General features: G+C 38.9%; 1 protein-coding gene across 1 annotated transcript in view; it reads right to left on the reverse strand.

The window, feature by feature from the left end:
* Positions 1 to 229: 229 nt before the first annotated feature.
* dok7b (docking protein 7b) overlaps positions 230 to 19,870 on the reverse strand; it is a 32,125-nt gene continuing 12,484 nt past the window's right edge. Inside the window, exons 6-12 of the mRNA XM_042485133.2 lie at positions 15,337 to 15,456; positions 10,205 to 10,312; positions 7,591 to 8,495; positions 3,164 to 3,235; positions 1,288 to 1,333; positions 641 to 790; positions 230 to 480 (exon numbers count right to left, since the gene is read on the reverse strand). Coding sequence (XP_042341067.2) covers positions 230 to 480; positions 641 to 790; positions 1,288 to 1,333; positions 3,164 to 3,235; positions 7,591 to 8,495; positions 10,205 to 10,312; positions 15,337 to 15,456 — 1,652 coding nt within the window. The remainder of the gene's footprint in view (positions 481 to 640; positions 791 to 1,287; positions 1,334 to 3,163; positions 3,236 to 7,590; positions 8,496 to 10,204; positions 10,313 to 15,336; positions 15,457 to 19,870) is intronic.

Below are 19,870 nucleotides of genomic sequence, written 5' to 3' on the forward strand. Positions count from 1 at the left end.
AGACCCCAGGGAAGACCCAGGACACACTGGAGAGACTATGTCTCTCAGCAGGCCTGGGAACACCTCGGGATCCCCAGGGAAGAGCTGGACGAAGTGGCCAGGGAGAGGAAAGTCTGTGTTTCTGTCCTTACGCTGCTGCCCCCGTGACCCGATCCCGGATAAGCGGTAGAAAATGGATGGATGGAAAAAAATATTTAAAAAATGTAACTGAAATTTGCAACAGTCCGCCTTATGTATATGTGGGATATGCAGAGAAAGGACATAAATAATTCAGCTTCAAAGTCTTACCTCTGTGGGCACTGTAGGGACTGGAGACTGGACCTGAGCCGAGCTCTTGCAGGTTCAGCTCCGTGTAGAGGAGCTCTCTGTTGGTTCTTGCTGGCAGGGGGCTAATGGGGATATTAACATAATTAACAGCGCTGCCACTGTGGAGCCCAGTGTCCAGGGATGGAGGAGCTTCATGAGCAGACTGGAAAGTGCCTGCAGGAAAAATCCAAAGAATAGCTGTTTAACTGATTGCCCATTCAATCCTGCACCAGCTGTGTTAAATATGTTAGTATATCAACAGTGAGCTACTTTTGATTGAAAAACACAAAGACAAATGAGTTATATCTGGAAAACGTAATGATTTTTTGATTACCACAGGCTGATGTTGGCCTACGCAACAGTGCAACAGGTAGAGGTGGAGGGGCAGAGGGTGGCCGAGAGGGCGCCGACTTCTTCAGACCTGCCAACCTATCACCAACATACCCGACGTCATCCTGCTCCTCTCTCACACAAAGAGGAGGATCTGCGAACAAAATATCCAGGTCATTCACCTATATAAAAGTAACAACGTGAGAGCACTCAATCACAAGAAAATTCTTCATTTTAAAATCAAGCTAAAGTATTACTGTAAGTAGTACAAGCAAAATGTACTCACAGTACAAAAGTAAAACTACTCATTGTTAGGCAGAATGGTCAGTGCTATCTAACATTATGTAATGCACGAACATGTGAGCAGTATTTTAAACTTGCAGCTTGTCAAAGTGGGGCTCATTTTAACGACCCCATGCTACTGGATGATTCAATTTATGCAATGCATCATATTTTATAAACCATTCAAAAATTAAATGTAAAAGTAGTAACTGTCAAATAAATTAGCAATTTACCTCTGAAGTGCAGCAGAGTTCAAGTCAACTGGCATAAAACTGAAATACTCAAGTGAGTCGCAGTACCTTAAAACTGGACTCCATTGGACTTTATTCGAGAACTTGGGTAGTACTACTGACAAAGACCGAAACACACCTTGTGAATCTGCGAAAGGCACCAAGCCTGATGGTGATGTGGCAACCTAGGGGAAAAAATAGCAAAAACATTATTTCATATTTTATCTTTGGGCACTGTAGAATTGGCCAAAGGTTCTGCAGCTAATTTACAGTATTTTAGTTCTAAGAAATAAGCATCTCTGATACTTTTCTCATGTTTGATACTATCTATTTTCTGCTAAACGGCTGCAACAAAATGTAATTACAGGATAACGTCACATAGATATTACCATTTCGTATATTACCCAAGATTCACCTGAGTCACTTTAAAGACGCTGTCATACTCATTTGTGACATGCTAGGAAGAAGTGTGCCAAATAGAGGCTAAGTTTATTATTTTTTAACCACTCAATTGTTTGTTTACCGTCAATTCACATTCACTAGAATTGCTGGTTTTTGCCAGTGATAGGCTCAGATTATTCTTTAAAGGGTTTGCCAACAATATGAAAAGAATTGCTGCAAATCTCCTTTTTTCCAAGTTAAAGAGTCATTTTTGTTTGACCAGAAATCTTCAAAATCTCTATTGACTCCATTTAAATAAACATTAACTTAGTCATCATAATACACACACCATTTAAACTCGACAGAAACTAATTAAAATTCACAAAAGCCATGTGCAAAATAACTGATCAGCAGTTTCAGTTTCATCACAAAATACACAATCATTAGTGTTAATTCCAAATCATTGTCACAAGGAACGATATACTCCATTTCATATTTAATATAAAATGAATTTCTTTGGCTTTTGCAGTTTTAAAATAGAGATTTTAAAATATTCAATTCATAAGACTTGAATAACAGGTTTGTGAAATTGAATTCCTGCAAGATAATATGGGGTATAAGATGTGACTAAACACTAATTGTTTTGTATGGGATTTTTATTTTGTTGAAATCACAGCCTCCAATCAAAAGTTGTGGGGGACAAGGGGTTATTGAACAGAATATGATAAAAATCCTTAATTAAGCATATAATAGAGATGGGGATGACTTGAGTTTTAGATTTGAAGATGTTAGACTTGTAAGTCAAATCATATCTAAGACAGAAATTCTCATATGAGATGACAGATCCATGACACATCAACTAAGCGAGCCACTTTTTTTTTTCTTCTGTCTATATTTTATTTTTATTTTATTATTAATATATTTATTTTTTTATTATTTAAAAATGCTGGAGAAGAGTGGTTTCTGTACTGGTTATGTAAATTAGATAATTACATTCATACTGCATTTGTATATTTATTAATAATTTCTATGTTTGTGTATAATTGCTAACAATTTCTAAAAACAAACTGACCCCTCACAATAAAATGTGTCTAACTAAAAACAAGTAAGAGTCTAGTGGATTTGGCAATGGCAATTTTGGGGCTGTTTCTGGTTAAACTTAAAGGATCTTTAACAAAAAGATTGATCTCTGTAGGGACCTTTTCTATTATTATCAGACATTATCAGACGAAAAATAATCTGAGAATATCAGAGGCATAAACAAGCACTTTTAGTGGATGTGAATTGACTCACTCATAATGGCTGCAGCGGTCTTGCTCTTTTAAATACTGCTGACTTCATTGGTCACTTAGACATAGAAACATGGGAAAAACAAGGTCCAAGTAGAACCAAACTAAGGTTACCAAAGTCAGCAGATGTACTTAAAATGCCAGGTGCACAGCACTGAGCTAAACCTTGCTAACATTAGCCACAATTAATTACTGGTCACCCCAGGCCAATGAATAATGTAACTATTCTTATTAATTAAATTTATCTTTAAGAAGAAGGAAGAGTGTGTTTCTTCCTTCAAATGCTAAGATAGTCTTTCTTTGAACATACATGAGCTAGGAGTTAATGGGCAGATAAAATCTTACCTGAGTTAAACATCTGTTCCTCGCTGACCGCCACTGCTCTGGTGTGATGTAGTTGTCTGAACCATGACTGCACTGCAGAGACAAGAGAGGTTATCATCAAGACGGGGTTAATTGTTTTTCACAGGGACATTCAACGTCGCTACTGGGAAACAGCAAATGTTCAGACTGGTGAGAAATGAGGCATGGAGAGGGGAGATACTGTAAGCTGCAGACAAAGAGGCAAGCACTGATAAGGAGAAAAAAGGAAGTGTGGGGACGTGAGGAGAAAAATTGTGAGTCGAGAGGACAGAGCTGACATTTTTTGAGGTGGTAGACAAGAGAAAAAAAAAAGGGCGACTGGCAGCGTATCCCAATTTATCATTTTCCTCCTGCCCAAAGCAGCTATAGTGCAGCAGGCTCGAGCTTCAAGAATATTATCTGTCACACGGTTTATTTCAACGCATGATACAACCTGCAGACTCGGGGATCGTCTCATTACCCGACATGAAGGATGTGTACTTTTTGCCACATTGAACCGCTGACACTACAGAGTCGAGGAACGATGAATAAAGAAAACTCATTTCTGTTTCCTACAACAGGATTCTCCTCTCTGAGGGGTGAGGTTTCATCACTACTCATTAACTTTCTCAGTCCCCTTTTGCTCTCTCTCCAGTATAAACATGATCTATAATGAACACACACACACACCCACACACTCCTACACGAGCTGTCAGAAATCACAAGACATGCTGCTTCCTCTCCTGCTCTGATGATAATTTACTCGCTACAAGGGGGGAAGCGCTTTTCACAACCCATCAGAAAATTAATTAGACATAATGTGGAGAAGTCTCTTTTGAGGTTTCAGACAAAAACTATCAAAGGGAAAACAACACCGGCTCCAGACAGGTTTTTGATTGGTACACATACACCTTAGTCTTTTTACAGTTATTGTTTTTCTATATTGGTGGTTCAGTCGCTCAGCGGGTGGCACTGTCACCTCAAAGTGAGAGAGACCTGGCTTTGATTCACAGTCACTTCAGTCTTGTGTTTGAATCTTCTCACCATGTTTCCACATCCTGAGGTGGTTGGACCACAGACATGCAAAAAGACTTGGACTGGAGGATGAAATGCCCACATGGGAGACACTGAGGAGGCCTGCTGTGATTGCACAATAGTAGCACCGACTGAAAAAAAGGAGTGGACGTAGCTATCAGGATTACACTGACTGGTTTGTGGATTACTGGCATTTCTTTTTTCTTTTTTTTTATTTGAAGCAAAAAGAAGTCAGTACAATGTGTTAAAGAAAAGCAATAGTATAGTGTGCTGCAAAAAGTCATAGTATATCATGTTTTTTAAAAAAAAACAGTAGTATAGTCTGACAAACATAATTACAGTGTAGTCTCTGGAAAAGAAATAATAGTATGGTCTGTCGAAAAACTCAATGTATACAGTATGTCAAAAAAAAAATGTTAAAACGTCATAGTACTCTTTGTTAAAATGATCATAGCACAGTACGTCAAAAAACACATAGTATAGTATGTCCAAACAAAAAGCACAGTTTAGTATCTCAAAAAATTAATAGAATATAGTCTATCCAAAAAAAAAACTGTTCAAAAGTCAAATTATTATACGTTGAAAAAGGTCAGTATAGTATGTTGGAAAAACTGTATAGTATGAGTGTAGAACATTGAAATTAATTATAATAATGTCAAAAAAACATCATGCAAATGGATGGAAGGACGGACTAGAACAGACAACCCAAAAACGTAATGCCTTCATCTTCTGTTATATCCGGCGCAGAAGCATAAAAAATATCATAAGACAGTATGTTAAAAAAAAGTAAATGTACAGTATATTAAAACAACTGTTCAAAAAGTCATAGTATAGTATGTCAAAAAAAGTCATAGTATATTGAGTCAAAAAAACTGTTAGAAAAAGTCATTATTGTATGTTCGAAAAGTCTAATAGAATAATTCTAATAAAGTCTAATACAGTATGTTGAAAAACGTATAGTTTAGTATGTCGGAAATATATATATAGTGTGTCAGAAAAGTTATGGTAAAGTATTTAAAAAAAAGTCATAATATAGTGTGTCGAAAAAAGTCATTGTATATAGTATGTTCCATTAACATTAAAAATCATAGTTTTGCATGTTGAAAAAAATTCATAGTATGGAACGTCACAAAAAAACTAATGGAGGATGTTGAAAAAAGTCATGGTATAGTATGTCGGGGAAAAAATCAGAGTATAGTGTGTCGAGAAACAGTCATAACATAGTGTGTCAAGAAAACTGTGATGGTATAGTATGATAAAATACTCAATGTTAATTTAGACACACTAATATGATCCATATAAAACGTGCAAATTATACTTTGCTGCAAACCACAAATACATTACTTATTCTCTTCTTCTCTTTCTCTTATTCAGTCTATTGATAGCAGCCTTCAATAAACCATAGTACAGTTTGAGCCGCTGTGCAGGTTAAGAAAGGTTTTAGTCTGGTATTAATGGTTTGTGATGCTAAAATTCCCAGTTTGAATCACAGAATAGCAGGTCTACTCTATATATAACCTCTTATGTTCACGTATCCTTCTTCCTGCTTTTTTGCTGCTGTAGCACTGTAGTGCTTTCAACTTCCCCACGAGCCTTTAATGCATTCACTATAAATCCCAATTACAAAGGCAGCCACCCAAGTGAGTCATTAGGTTGAATTGGAAGTAGCAGCGTGTGTGTGTGAGGAGGCCAAATAATTGCTGCTTGAACTGCTGGTGCATCAGTCACAAACACTGCAAAATTCGGTAACACTGCAAGGGCAAAAGTTAAAATTACAAAAGGCCAAACAGAGGAAAACTCCATTAGAAAAGTAAACTCTCAACAAGACTGACTAAAAGACCCTTAATGGGCAATTTGCTGAACAACTCTCCAAACTAAGGCTCAAGAAATACCATTGAGTTATAATCAAAGTCATTCAGGCTAAACCAAGAAATGATCATCGCAAGCCTCAACAAATCAGCTTAACCTTACAAGTGCTTAAAAACAAATTAAAGGGTACATGGTGCCAAGAACTTAAAATGCACGTAAGGTTGTTAGGTTAAGGCTTAAGTTGGTAACTTTTATAATAACAAGTATTTGTCATATTCACTGAAACTGTCACTATATCCACACAGTACTGCATGATAGCCTGTGAAACATTTTATCACCTCAATTGTTTTCAGAAAAATACTTTAATGTACTGTTTAGCCTTTAGGAAGTGAAGCATTTTTATTTTCAGAAAATCTGTCTCTGTGTAGTAGTGAAAGTTTCAGCAAATATTTTTATAAAACTTACCAACTGTAGCTTTAAGTCTGAATGTAGGTTTTGAGTATTGTACTCGAGATGGAGTTAATAGATGTGTTTGGTGGTTGTGCCACTATGTCCAACACTTATCCATATTACTGCCTTTCCTTTTATTAGTTTTTATTACTTCTGCATAAATTCCAGATTGCTTTCAGCATTCATACTGGTTCATCTTCATCTTTTTGATCTCTTAAGTTTTTATCCTGACAAAGATCTAAATCTTTACTTTATTATTCAATACTTGTCCCTTAAACAGATCTAAATACGCATTGCCTCCTTTCTCCATCTTAAAAGTAAAATTTTCAGGATCAAAATTACTTACAGAATAACAGAAAACTGCAGGTCAGCGGGCATTAGAGTACTTTCACGTTGAAATACTGGAGCTAACTGCACTTCAGTTTAACAGCAGTGGTGCACTGAGGTGTCTCCACGCTAATACAGCTAAACATCTGTGACAGCAGGTGCCAAACTGGTAACCTCAGAGATATCACTTCACTTACTACTCGCCATGTTTCTTCTACATCCAAACCACACCTCATCGAATCTTATTAGCACTAGGTACAGTTGCATAAGATCCCATTTATTAATACAAGAAAAAAATAAATACCACTGAGGGCTTCATAAATGCAAGCGGAAACATTAAGGAAAAATTAGAATTTTTGGGAGTAAACCCAAGAGCTGGAGGAAGCAATTAGCATGAAACATTTTGTTTCATTTCATTAAGATTTCACGTAATGCAAATGTAAAAACAGAAGCAAAACTCTCAGGGAGAACACTGAGTCTGAGAGTTTCTCTGAATAAAGTGCTGAGCACTATAAAGATGATGAAAATCTGTTTTCTTGGCTTGTACTATATTATACTGTGATTAGCCAAATCTCCGCAGTGTTAGACTCTGGGGTTATGGAAATGTTTTGAAAAAGCATATTTTCTCTGGTCCCACTGACAGAGCTTGTGTAAAACATCTATTATTGATGCGATTTAATTTATTAGGAGGAGTTTTAATTTCCACATACATTATCTAATGATACTCCCTGATATTCTAAAGTGTGTTTTGCTGGTTGGTTGACTGACTGGTTTATTGATGTTTTGACAGAGTGTAATGCCGTCAGTACCTGTGTTTCTGCACAAATCGAGCCTCCAGGCACCATCAGGGGTCTCGGTGTGGACCTCCCCTCACTGTCCTCAGAGGGCGCTCTCTCGCTGCCCCAGGAGTGAGAGCGCTGCATCGTGGTCTGACACTGAGCTTTTGCTCCCGTGGGGCTGTTGCTCCACCATTGTCCCTGACTGCCCCCTGCATCCCCGCTGCTCCTGCTGTCCCGGCCCAGCTCAGGTGGGCCTTCTTGGACGGAGGGCTCTCTCAGGGACAGGGTCTGGAGCAGACTCCTGGGGGTGTCGTACCACAGTCTGAGCAGGTTGGGGATTTGATATTCCTCGCTGTGCCTCCGGGATGCACAAGAGCTCGATCTGGAGGAGCAAGGGAAGGGGGAAGAGGTACCAGAACTGTGCTCTGGGGTAGGTGTGGACTGAAAAGGAGGAGGCAGAGGAGGAGTAGGGGGAGGGACAGTAGGAGGTGAAGAAGGAGGTGGAGGCGGTGCAGGTAGGCTGGCCATGGAGCCAAACTCCCCCTCCCCTCCCTGGCTGGCCGTGTCCAGACTCCCTGTATACGAGGAGCAGCTCCCTGAGTAGGATGACTGACTGCCTGTCGCTATCCCGATCCCGCTGTCTAACGAGCTCTGTCGCCCGCTGTCATGGAGACCACGAGGATGGAGCTGGGCGGAGGAAGGACGAGTCCCAGAGCCTCCCATCACAGCAGCATAAAGCCGGTCATCTGAACTGGTCAAAGCCTTCAGCGTGGACGAGCTTGACGCTGTTTCGTTGGAGAGGTGCGGTCTCGCCAACGGCTCCACCCAAAATGGAAGTCTGCTTCCATAGCTTGCATCTGATTGGCTGGAGGATGAGCTGGAGATGCTGCTTTGGTCGTCCCCGGCAACAGATGTGCTGCAGCTGTAAGTGGAAGCTGTAGAGAGAGTGAGAAAGTTATTAAGAGCCTAATGAAGTGATTCATTAACCTGCACACACCACAAAGTTAAACAGCTGCATAAAAAGGACATTTGGTAATTAAAAAATAATCGTGTCTGTACTTCAGCTCTGGGTAAAAAATATCATGACCCTGTGAAATCAGCTCTCAATTAGCTGTATTCATTTGCCACGGTTCAGGTCTCTAGCAGGCTTTTCTAGGAAGCGTATGAAGAATACATGACGGCTTTTCTCCTCAAACTCTGAGCTTAAGAGATAATCATTAAAAATTAGTCACCTCTGACCTGCAGTCATAAGTCATAGTGTTGAATGTTGATAAAAGCACAGTACGTCAAAACACTCATAGTTTGTAAAAAAAAAGTCATAGTATAATATGTCAAAAAGGTTTAAGTATTGTTTATTGAAAAAAGTCAAAGTACGGTATGTTGAAAAAATTCATTGTATAGTATGCTGAAATAAGTCACAGTATATTGTGTCAAAAAACTGTTAAAGAAAAGTACGTTGAAAAAGATATATAGGAGGTCAAAAAGAGGTCATAGTATAATGTGTGGAAAAAATGTTCATAAAAAGACATAGTATTGTATGTTGAAAAAAAGGCAGTATAGTGTGTCAAAACAAACATAAAAAAGTCATTGTATTGTATGTTAAAAAAGTCACAGTAATGTTTGTCGAGAAAAACTTATTGTATAGTATTACAGAAAAAAAGTCATAGTATTATATAACATGAAAAAATTATAGCATGCAAAAAAGTCCTAGTATAGTGTATAGAAAAAACTGTTAAAACTGTTTTGTATGTAAAAAAAAAAAAAAAGGGCATACTATAGCGTGTCTATGCAGTGAAGACAGAAGGCTTTTCTCCCCAAACTCTGAGCTTAAAAATTAATCATGTGACCTCTGATCCTCTGTCAGAAGTCATAGTGTTGAATGTTGAAAAAAGTCATGTATAGTATGTCAAAACAAAAAATCAAGGTACAGTATATTAAAAAAGGTCACTGAACAGTCGAGAAAAAAATGAATGGAATAGTATGTTGATATAAGTCAAAATATATTGTCCAAAAAAAAAGAAAAAAAAGGTCATAGTATTGTTTATTAATAAAAGTGAAGGTACACTACGTTGAAAAAAATAACATTGAAAAAATTCATAGTATAGTATGTCAAAATAAGTTACAGCATAATGTGTTAAAAAACTGAGGAGGAGGTGAGGTGAGTGAGGTGTCGGCGCTTCAGCTCTGAGTTTATCATGACCCTGTGAAATCAGCACTCAATTAGCTGTTCTCGTTCGCCACGGTTCAAGTCTTTTGCAGGCCTTTCTATGTGGTGAAGGCAGAAAACATGAAGGTTTTTTTTTCCAAACTCTCTCAGAGCTTTAGAGACAGTCATCAAAAATGAGTCACGGGACCTCTGACCCTCTGAACTTCATATTTCTGACTCATACACTCACATAATGATAACAAAAGCTCTCCCAGAACGACCTCGTAAATATAGACCAGTGAATTACGCTGTTTTGTGGACAGAAGCATAAAGTACAAGGTAGTACAAGGGACAAGTACAAGGGACTCATGATTTATAGCAAAACGTCATCATCAGCCACTGAAAGATGATGCATACTATCCATCTGATGCATTACAGAGAAATCATGAGTTACATATTGAATATATATCCTAAGGTGAAGTTAACAGTACAACATACCTGAGCTGCTCGCTAGGCTGCACTGAGACAACATGCTGAGTCTCTTCTCCAGCTCTGACGCCTCCTTGGTAATTCGTTCCTCTGCTGACACTGGATCAGCATTGGGATCTGCCGTTTACACAACACATACACACACACACACACACACACACACACAAAGAGCACAAAGACAAGAGTGTGTAAGCAAGGATAATGAAAACAAGACCCAGGTGTATGCACACAGCTGATGACATTAAAACACAATAACAATGCCCATCTTTTCTGAATCATGAAATATAAAAAAAGTGATTTAAATTAGAGCAAAATTTTTCGTATTAAAGGTCTAGTGTGCAGGAAGTGTGCAGGATTTAGAGATATATACTGGAGGAAATGGAATATAGTGTGTTTTCTGTAGTGTAAAATCACCTGAAAGTAAGAATGTTTGTGTTTTTGTGTTTCATTTGTTTAGCACATTTCATACAACAGAGCAATTCAAAGTGCTTTACAGAGCAATGAAATATAAAAACACAATAGAGCATACAGATTTACAATTAAAGGGTAAAGAGATACGATATAAAAGATAAAATTGATTGATTGATTGAACAAGGAAAAGTGTCAGCTGGTTGCAATCTGCAATCTTCAACTAAAACTTTAACAGTAAAGCTCAGAAGTGAAGTTCTTACTGCAATTTGAGAATCAATTATCTTTGTTGTCCTCAAAATTAAAATGTTACTTTGGCCGCAGTTCAAAAAAAAAACTTTGGAAAGAATTAACGCACTGCAATTTTCACAGCATGTATGTAGATAAAAACCTGTATAGAAGTATTTCAAGGTCACTGACTTTGTTTTGATCGCATTAGGTTGAAAACATATTTCAGAGAGCTGAAATGACTTAGAAATTCACATCTCTTAAAACCAGGGCAGAAAACACTTTTGTATAACACAAAAGGAGGGCTACTGAATGCATTAGCCTCCTCTTTAAGATGTCTGTGTGTGCAAGCGTGTCTCCGACTGCCTGTAAATTTAACATCTCCAAGGGGGTTATAGGCGCCTCAACAATCTGTTGGAAAATCAATTTAGCGTAAAACCCTGCCAATTATACACTTAATGCCTGCTATATATACATTATGTGTGTGTATATGTGTGTGTGTATGTGTGTGTGTGCGTGTCAGTGCGAGCACGTTGCATTGGGTCAGGGTGTTTGTGTGTATAGGTGTCAACAACCTAACCCCTGGATCTGTGCCCCTGGAGCGCAGCAGCTAACGCTAACCTGCCAAGTTTCTCCACTACGCTATGTGAAGTGTCAGCTAACATTTGCTAACGTTGCTGGTCTGCGCTAATTATAGCTGCTTCACAGCGCTGAATGTCGTGGGGTTACAGTGGGCCTCAGAGCAGGTGACGCAGGTTGGCTCACACCAGAATAAAAGTTACAGGGAGGCTGAAGTTTAAATTTGGACATTTTCAAGCTGGAAGCTGTCTTTTTGTGTCTTTCTGTCAACCTTGTTGATTCTGACTTACGCTCTCCACCGACCTACACAACTACACACATTTGTTTTTGCCTCTCTTTCAATCCAACAGTCTGCAAAATAAAGCTGACTCTGCAACATCACGTTATATTTTCACTCCTCTGAGCTTCAACTTGAGTTACAAAAACAAAACCAAAATATAAAAATAATTAATTGGAAGTCAAATTAAAAATCTATTAAAAAAAAGCAACTTTTGGAGCTGAAAAATGAAGCCAATGCGGAAGAACCAAAAACTGCAGTCCCTTTAATGACCACTTGGGGCTGGCTCCAAAGCAAGTCAATCCCCATGTTTAAATGAAAAACGTCACAGCAGAAATAAACATTTTTACAGCCTGCAACAGGTCTTTTTAGCTAATTTCAACTTTAATGACTACTGTTTGAGGGGAGAATTTCTATAAAACCCACCAGATTACATGTTACGGCTTAAAGTAATGCATAATTATGGGCCTGGCAGGTTGACCATTGACCAATAGCTACCAGGGCGACAATGTTTTTTACTTAATGTCACCATGGCATAACCAGAGTACAGCTGTTGTTATTTCAATGTGTTTTCAGTGTGATTTTTCAGTGATCATGATCGCAAATTGTAAAATTTTGGTCACTTAAAAAGTCTTGTTCAGTGTTTGGTTGTAAAAAAAGATCCTCTTAGGAGTCCAGTGTTATGTTTTTAGGGCAAGTATATTTTGTTTTTCTGGTTTTAAGCCTGTTTTTCACTTTTAGTCCTATTTTCTATTACAGTCAATCATAGCTGTTCACGCACTGTGCTAACCAAGCAGCTAGCATTAGGGTGCGTCCTAATGCTAGCTCGTCCTTCTCGCCCAAAATGGTCACTTTGGGCTCAAAAAAGAAACCCAAGATGGCCACAGCTGAAATGCCAAATTCAACGTTTCAAAATGGGTGTCCACAAACCACAGGATGACGTCACGGTACCTTCGTCTGTTTTTTTATGAAGTCTATGAAATCTTCTTAATAGTCCAGTGAGTAGGACTTTGTGGCATCCATCATTGTCTAGTAGCAAGTGTCTAGGGGACCTCCAGTGGCTTTTACTTTTATTTAGAAACACAAAGACCCCTTTTCTAGAGTGTTTAGTTGTCCGTTAAGGGCTACTGTAGAAACATGGTCAGCTCCATGGAAGAGGGCTTGTTTCCTACGCAGATATAAACTACTCACTCTAAGCTAACAAAAAAAAATATATATTTTCAGGTGATTACACACTAATGAAAACACAATTATGAATATTATATTCCATTTTTTGGCAGCAGAACGCTCCTTGACAGTGTAAAATTGTCACGTTATGTCATGTCATGTCATGTCATGTCATGTCATGTCATGTTATGTTAGGTCAGGTTATGTTAGGTTATGTTAAATTATGTTATGTTATGCTTACAAAGTGTTATGCTTACAAAGTGAGCCATTAATGTGATGAAGAAGACAAACTTAAGTCCTTCTGCAGGTCAAAATGGCAACTAGAAAACTCCCTGGCATGCAAAATATGAATAATTCTACTGAATCCTATTGACAGGCAAATTAAAATATCTCAGTATGATGGGAAAAGATTAGAAAACTGTGCCCAAGTCAAAATAGTCAGTATTATACTTTTAAATGAATGACTGTGTAAAAAATGTGAAGTGCAGTTTAATATTGGCAGTAGCATGTGTCTGAAAAAGCGACTCGAAGGTCTTTTCTTCTTGTCCTTTTTTTTACAGTATTAGAAAAATAAAAGGCCAAAAGGAGTTACTGTAGACTTTCCTCCATGCTGGTATAATTTCTCCGTCTATTTAACCTTAGGCATTACCAGACTTTATCTTTACAAAAAGTGCATATTTCAAAATCCAAAAGCAGATCCTGAGACATATGTACACATGACATGTGTCCTGTACAACTTTTTCTCTTTCCAAATGTCACTAAACCCTCTGTCTACATATTTGTGGTCTCAGAAATGCCTGTGAAATTAGCAGTACATAACAATAGCACACAAGTCACACACAAAGGCATGACCCCTGTAATCCGCACAGTGACCCCCGGGGCTTTAAAGCATGTTGTGTTTCCGTTTGCATGGCGCCTGGCACAAATGCTAACCATGCACACTAAACAGGCAGTAAACCTTTATCATGGAAGTCATAGAGTCACATACCAATGTGATTGATCGTCTTAGTTCAGAGGGACTCTTTTGTTAATATAATTACTACAAATATTACTATTCAATCCTCCTCATATGTGAGAAATTACAGCCCATTCTCATCCCCGGGTCATCAAATACCAATGCTTAGTCAAGCCCCTCCGCATGTGATATTGATGCCGATGATATTGTTGCTTTGCATCTCTACCCCTCTGTCTCCCTCCCTCTCTCTCTTTCACTCTTTCCTATGTATCATTTTTTCATATACAACTATAACTTTTTGTTATTTATGACATCTATTACCCATCTGTCTGTGCTGGAAGAGGGATCCCTCCTCAGTAACTCCTCCTTAGATTTCTACTGTTTTTTTGCCATTTAAGGGGTTTTACTGAAGAGTTTTTCCTTAGTCACTGTGAGGGTCCAAGGACAGGGGGATGTTGTATGCTGTAAAGCCTTCTGAGGCAAACCATGATTTGTGATAACAGGCTATATAAATAAATTTTAATTTAATTCAGTTGAAAGGCAGCTCTTTAGTATTGTCAATGTAAACCTATCTGCAGCAATACCTGATGCGACAACAACTGACGTAATATAAAGAACAAGACAGTAGTAGATGGATGGGTCAAACAAAACATGAGTTTCCGCCAGGAGCCTGCAGTTTGTGGTCATGAATGTGTAGAGAGAGCTAGGAAAGTTGTTAAAAGTTAATCTGTTTCGTATAAAATTGCCCCGGATGATCGGCCCTGCTTCCACACTGTGTGGCCCTGAGAGTAGGTGCACTTGAGCCGTCCGCCGGCGAAGCTGCCAACTTCCAGTTAAGCTCTCCGCTAACTTAAAATAAGATGAAATGATTAAATCGTGCCACTTTTCCAGACTTTCCAAATGTCATCAGACCCAACCGATTAAATTCTGATTGTAAAATGAGTCACTTCACTGGGATTGTGACGCTCAAAATAATGTATCCACTGATTTAGGGCCACGTGACATCATGGGACAGAGATAATGCCTCTGTTTTTTTAAAGAAATGTGTTCAATGGATTTTTTAAAAATATTCACAGCAAGAACAAAAAACAAATAACGTACAATACAGAACATAGTAAGGCATGATCTTAAAAAAATCCAGTGTTTGGCCTCCACAAAAGTATGCCCGGCACACTTCGTGGGGGCCTGTTCTTGTCCCATGTGAGACCACAAGTCAGTGTTGGTTTTTAATTTATGTACTTGATGTCACTCACATGACATATTTATACGTTACGTTACTGTTATGTAACAAACACTTATGTTAACATGATCTCTTTTTTTTTAACTGAACCAAGTAGTTTTCTTGCCTGAAACCCAGCTGTGAACTTTTCACATCATTAACGCTAAGGGACATGACAAAGCCTCAGTATTTGATGAACTGAGAATGAGAATAGATTGCGGCCGTATTTATGTTTGCAGCTTTATATTATGTTTTTTTTTAATCATACCAGCGTGTGTGCATGTGTGTGTGCATGTGTGTGTGTTCACCTGGCAGGGCAGGTCGCAGGCCATGCGGGGTCCTACTGGGGGTGATGCCCCTGACAATACAGTCAAACAGGAAACTGATTTGCTCTCCTTCTGAACAGGACAAGAAGAAAACACCAGCCCCTGGAAGATGGATGAGAAGAGAGAGAGGCAGCGCTATCAGTGAATGAGAGACTTCAGTGATGGATGACTCAAGAAGAAAAATGATGGAGAAAAAACATTAAATCATCACATTTAACAGCATAAGGCAGTAGTAATCAGTATAACCTATGGCAGAGGTAAGAAAACTATTGTATTAAATAGTGAAATATAGAGTAAAATAACATTTCAGAGCAAGGCCAAACACTTTTTAGTGAGGTTCAGTGGACTGTTGTAAAGGCAAGGCTGTCCTTTGAGGCAGCAGCGACCCTTTCTTTCAAAGGTTACGTAAAACATCTTTCATTCACTCTCTTGTGAAGCCCACACTGAGGTAGGAGTCAGCAAAAACACAAGGCAAGCAAAAAAAATCATGAAACATCAAAATCTCACATCGCTGTGATATTGAAAAGACGGCCACAAAGTGAGCCCTTGCCCAAGGGTCGGGTTTTAAGAATTCATCTTTGTTCTCATGAAACTGAGTTTGCAGCTAATAAAAAACCCAGCTGAGATCGTAGAGCAGAAAATTGTTGAAAACAATTTTTCTTTCCGAGTTGCTCTCGAGTAACGCCAGTCAGCAAAGTGTCCTTGCTTTAAATGTAATTTTAAACAAGAGATTTTTCAGACTCTTCCTTACATTCAGAAGAATGACCTATATGAATCTACAGTTTTGTAAAGGTTTTTATCTCACATAAGGTGACAGTTACAAGTTTACAAGTTACAAAGTCACAAACCATGTGGAAGCCCTTCTGTACACCTTCAGACATTCAGACATAAAAAAAAAAAAAAGTTTAAAAATCACCCTTGGAGGACCACAGTTTTGCAAAATTGCAACATCTATTTTAAACTGTCCAGTAGTAGTATTTAACCTGTAGTGTGGCTTGGGTTTTAAAAATACTGAAGATTTCTTAGGCTTACTAAATATCTAAGCATCTTAAGCACCATCAGTTATATTACAGCTGCTTCAAGAGGGTATGAGGTCCGAGAGTCTGTCTCTACCAACACCTGATGGAAATATCTGCTGTACCCCAATGGTGTGACGTCCTTTGAGACCATAATTTTTACTTCAACCCTCCTTGTCCATCATTTGCAGGTAGTGTGCTCTGACTTACTCAAAACAGTTGCGGATGAAAATGCCAAAGAGCTGTTGGCATGCTCCAAAACAAAGTAAATTTGCAGACTGGAAAACCAAAACAATGAGCTGAAAGATGCTGCAAAGCTCAGTAGAGCTGAGGGGAGCTGCAGACTCCAGAAATCATTTTCTCTGGGTTTATCACTATGGGCGGCGCCTTTCACAGTATATTTACTGCACCGGATATGGCTAAAAGTTCATTTCCATCTGTCCAATTAATCATTTGTTAATCAAAAATTATTGATTACGGCTGCTTTACTGGGCATGATTGTGAGTATAAATTGTTTACATGCATTGTCAGGTATAACTCAGCTTAATAAATCCTACTCTTTGCTATGAATGATCATTTATTTTAGGACACAGCATAGTGAAGTGAGGAAAGTATTTCTAGTCCTGTCCTTTTTATCTGGTGTGAAAAACAAACACATATTCAGAGGCCTCGGGAGGTTTTTTCTCTGCACAGGCAATTTTGGAATATTTTTTCAGCATTTATGGAGCAATGTCATCATGACATACTCTTGCATTAAATAGAACTCATTCGGATTTGTTGGGATGAAACAAAATGTGTTTCTCCAATTTCTGTAATTTTCTCTGAGGGCATATTTGGCAGTTATATTTGTATTTTTTTATCTGTTATGAACACCAAAGCAGCCTTGTTGGACCTTGTTCTTATTTATTTTCTCACAAATATGCTGAGTTCAGTTACATGGCAGCTCATCTTTAAAGAGGCCGTTCTGGTTTTCTTACTGCAGCAGCACTAAATTATTTTGAGTACAGAGAGGAGCAGCTTTTCTGTCAGTCAACAACAGACAAACTTTCATCCACGACACAAGCTGACAACTTTCTAACAGCGATTAATGACATACAGTACACTGTATGAGCAATGAGTTAAGGCAGGTGGACTGCTGTTTTATCCTGGAGAAGTTTCACCACTCATCGCAGAGGCCTCGACACTTGTACTGACAGGTGGAAAGTCAGGCACAGTTTATCCTTTGAGAATCATTCACACCTCAATGTCACGTGACATTGGAGCGGTTGAAGTTGCCTTTAACTTTGTACTTCTGAAAACCTTCTGATCTGGATCACAGACTGTAAAATAAAACAGGACGGCATGACAGCTCCCTAAAAGTGAACACAAAACACCTCGATCACCCCCTGGTGGCTGGCCGCAGCCGTAAACCGCACTCCCTCCATGTTAGTGGATGGGACACGGGCCAAACTACAACAACAAAGTACACGTCAAATAAGATTTTCCCCAAAGTTGGTGTCTGTCGTTTTAGGTAGTTCTTATCCAGCTGATCTATGTTTCGCTTGGTTTTGAATTAGTTTTTGATGTGCTTGCAATTAATGGTGCTGCTCATGATCGGTCGGAGAGCAGGAACTTGGTACCGCGGAAATGACTGTTGTGCAAACTCTGGTTCCAAATGACGTCAATAGCGCAAGATGGAAGCCGCCCATGTTTTGGGTTAGCTATCTTAATATAGTCATTGATCTAGATAAATATGAACAAATTACACTCTGAGGCAAAAATGCTGTGCAATACTTTAGAACATCTGATGCAATCAAAGAAGTATTTCACTGCTGTTGAGTTGGCCTTTAAATAAAACTAGGATGTCTCTGCTGTAGAGAGATGCACATACTTTTGAAATCGGTGCTACGTGACCAGAGAAAACAGAGAAAAAGGACGCTTTTGCTCAAGAGGTAGAAAACCTACAACTACCAGAATGCACTGCACCACGTGAAAGCTCCTGCAAAGTCGTACATGTGAAACAAAGGCAGGCAGCCAGCAAGAAACAATCTCATATTACAGTTATTGCAGAACGCCAAAAAATATGAGGCAAGTAACAGACAACACAGTAACAGATAAACAGAGATTGTGCTCTCTCTTTGTATTGTGTGATAGTTGTATTTGTTTGATAATTGTATTTGTCTGTTATTATGTCTGTTACTATTTGTCGTTTTTCGTTCAGCACTGCCAAGTTTTATGTATTCGGCCAATGGTATGTAGGCACATACTACCCACATTTTTTTGATAATCAGCAAATAGTACCTTAAAGACAAATACCCAAACACGTGCATCAAAATATTACCATATGACAGTCTGAGATGTGGTTGTGTGTGTGTTTATGCCCTCTGAGGAACATGGAAAAAATTGCTGACATAGCATGTCAGCTTAAAATTGCCTTTATCTAGATCACAAGGCTCGACAGCCGTCCAACCTCTACGGAGGATCATTTATTACGCTGTCTGCATGGGAGCACTAAAACCCTGTGTGTGTGTGTGTGTGTGTGTGTGTGTGTGTGTGTGTGTGTGTGTGTGTGTGTGTGTGAGTGTGTAAGTGTGGTACAGGGTCAACAGGAACACATGTGGACCTGATAAGCCAGAAAATATCCGTCTAGCTAAGACACGGCTCTGCTCCAAATATTATCGATTACAGAGCACCCTGGCCTCATTATCACATCGAATGGAAGCTGGAGCACTGATATACACTGCTGCAGCGTGTGCATGTGACTGTGCACCAAGAGGCAAACATCCATCCAACTACTGACATCCATGACGACCCAGCTCAACTGATTACTGCCGAGTAAAAGGCTTTCCAAAGCACGACTGCCCACTATCTCACAGGATTGGCTGCTTGGCTGTCAGGGTGTGTATGTATGTCTGTGAGTCCCTGGCAGCAAAAAGGCTCGTCATGTCACTGTGGTGTATGTCGTCCAAGACGCAGCTGACTTTCAAAGTGCAGCTGCAGCAGAGTGCATGGTGGCAGTCAAGGGTAAAATATTTTTATACAGCCGCATTAGATGACCGAGGGACCCACTTACTGATTTGCTTGAGCAAAAAGGCCCTGAGGGAAATTATGGAGCAGAGAGGTTAAAGGAGTTATTTTACATCAAAGTACAGTGCTCCAAAAGTACAGCCTAATGAACACTTCACAGTTTCTCGCTAAAATTATACAGTGCTTTTCCTGCATCATTTGCACATTTTTGCACTGATCATGGCCCGATGCGAATATGTTCCACTGTTTTTGAATTTTCAAGCATACTAAGGCACTGTGTGTTTTTGAAGAGCTCCTCGTGTTCAAACTCTGCACAGTGTATCGGTTCCTATGTATTCTAATGTTTTTGCATGATTTATTAGTGCCCATATTTTATCATGGTATTTGCATTAAATTTGCACACATACTCCAACAGAACTCCCACACAGATTTCAGCATGTTAATACAGCAAATAAGTCACGTTGCAGAGCATTTGCTTATGGATAAGTGCACAG

The sequence above is a fragment of the Plectropomus leopardus genome, chromosome 3 (genome assembly GCF_026936395.1).
Source record: "Plectropomus leopardus strain MGB_pleo_1.0 chromosome 3, ASM2693639v1, whole genome shotgun sequence".
In the NCBI taxonomy this organism is placed as follows: Eukaryota; Metazoa; Chordata; class Actinopteri; order Perciformes; family Serranidae; genus Plectropomus; species Plectropomus leopardus.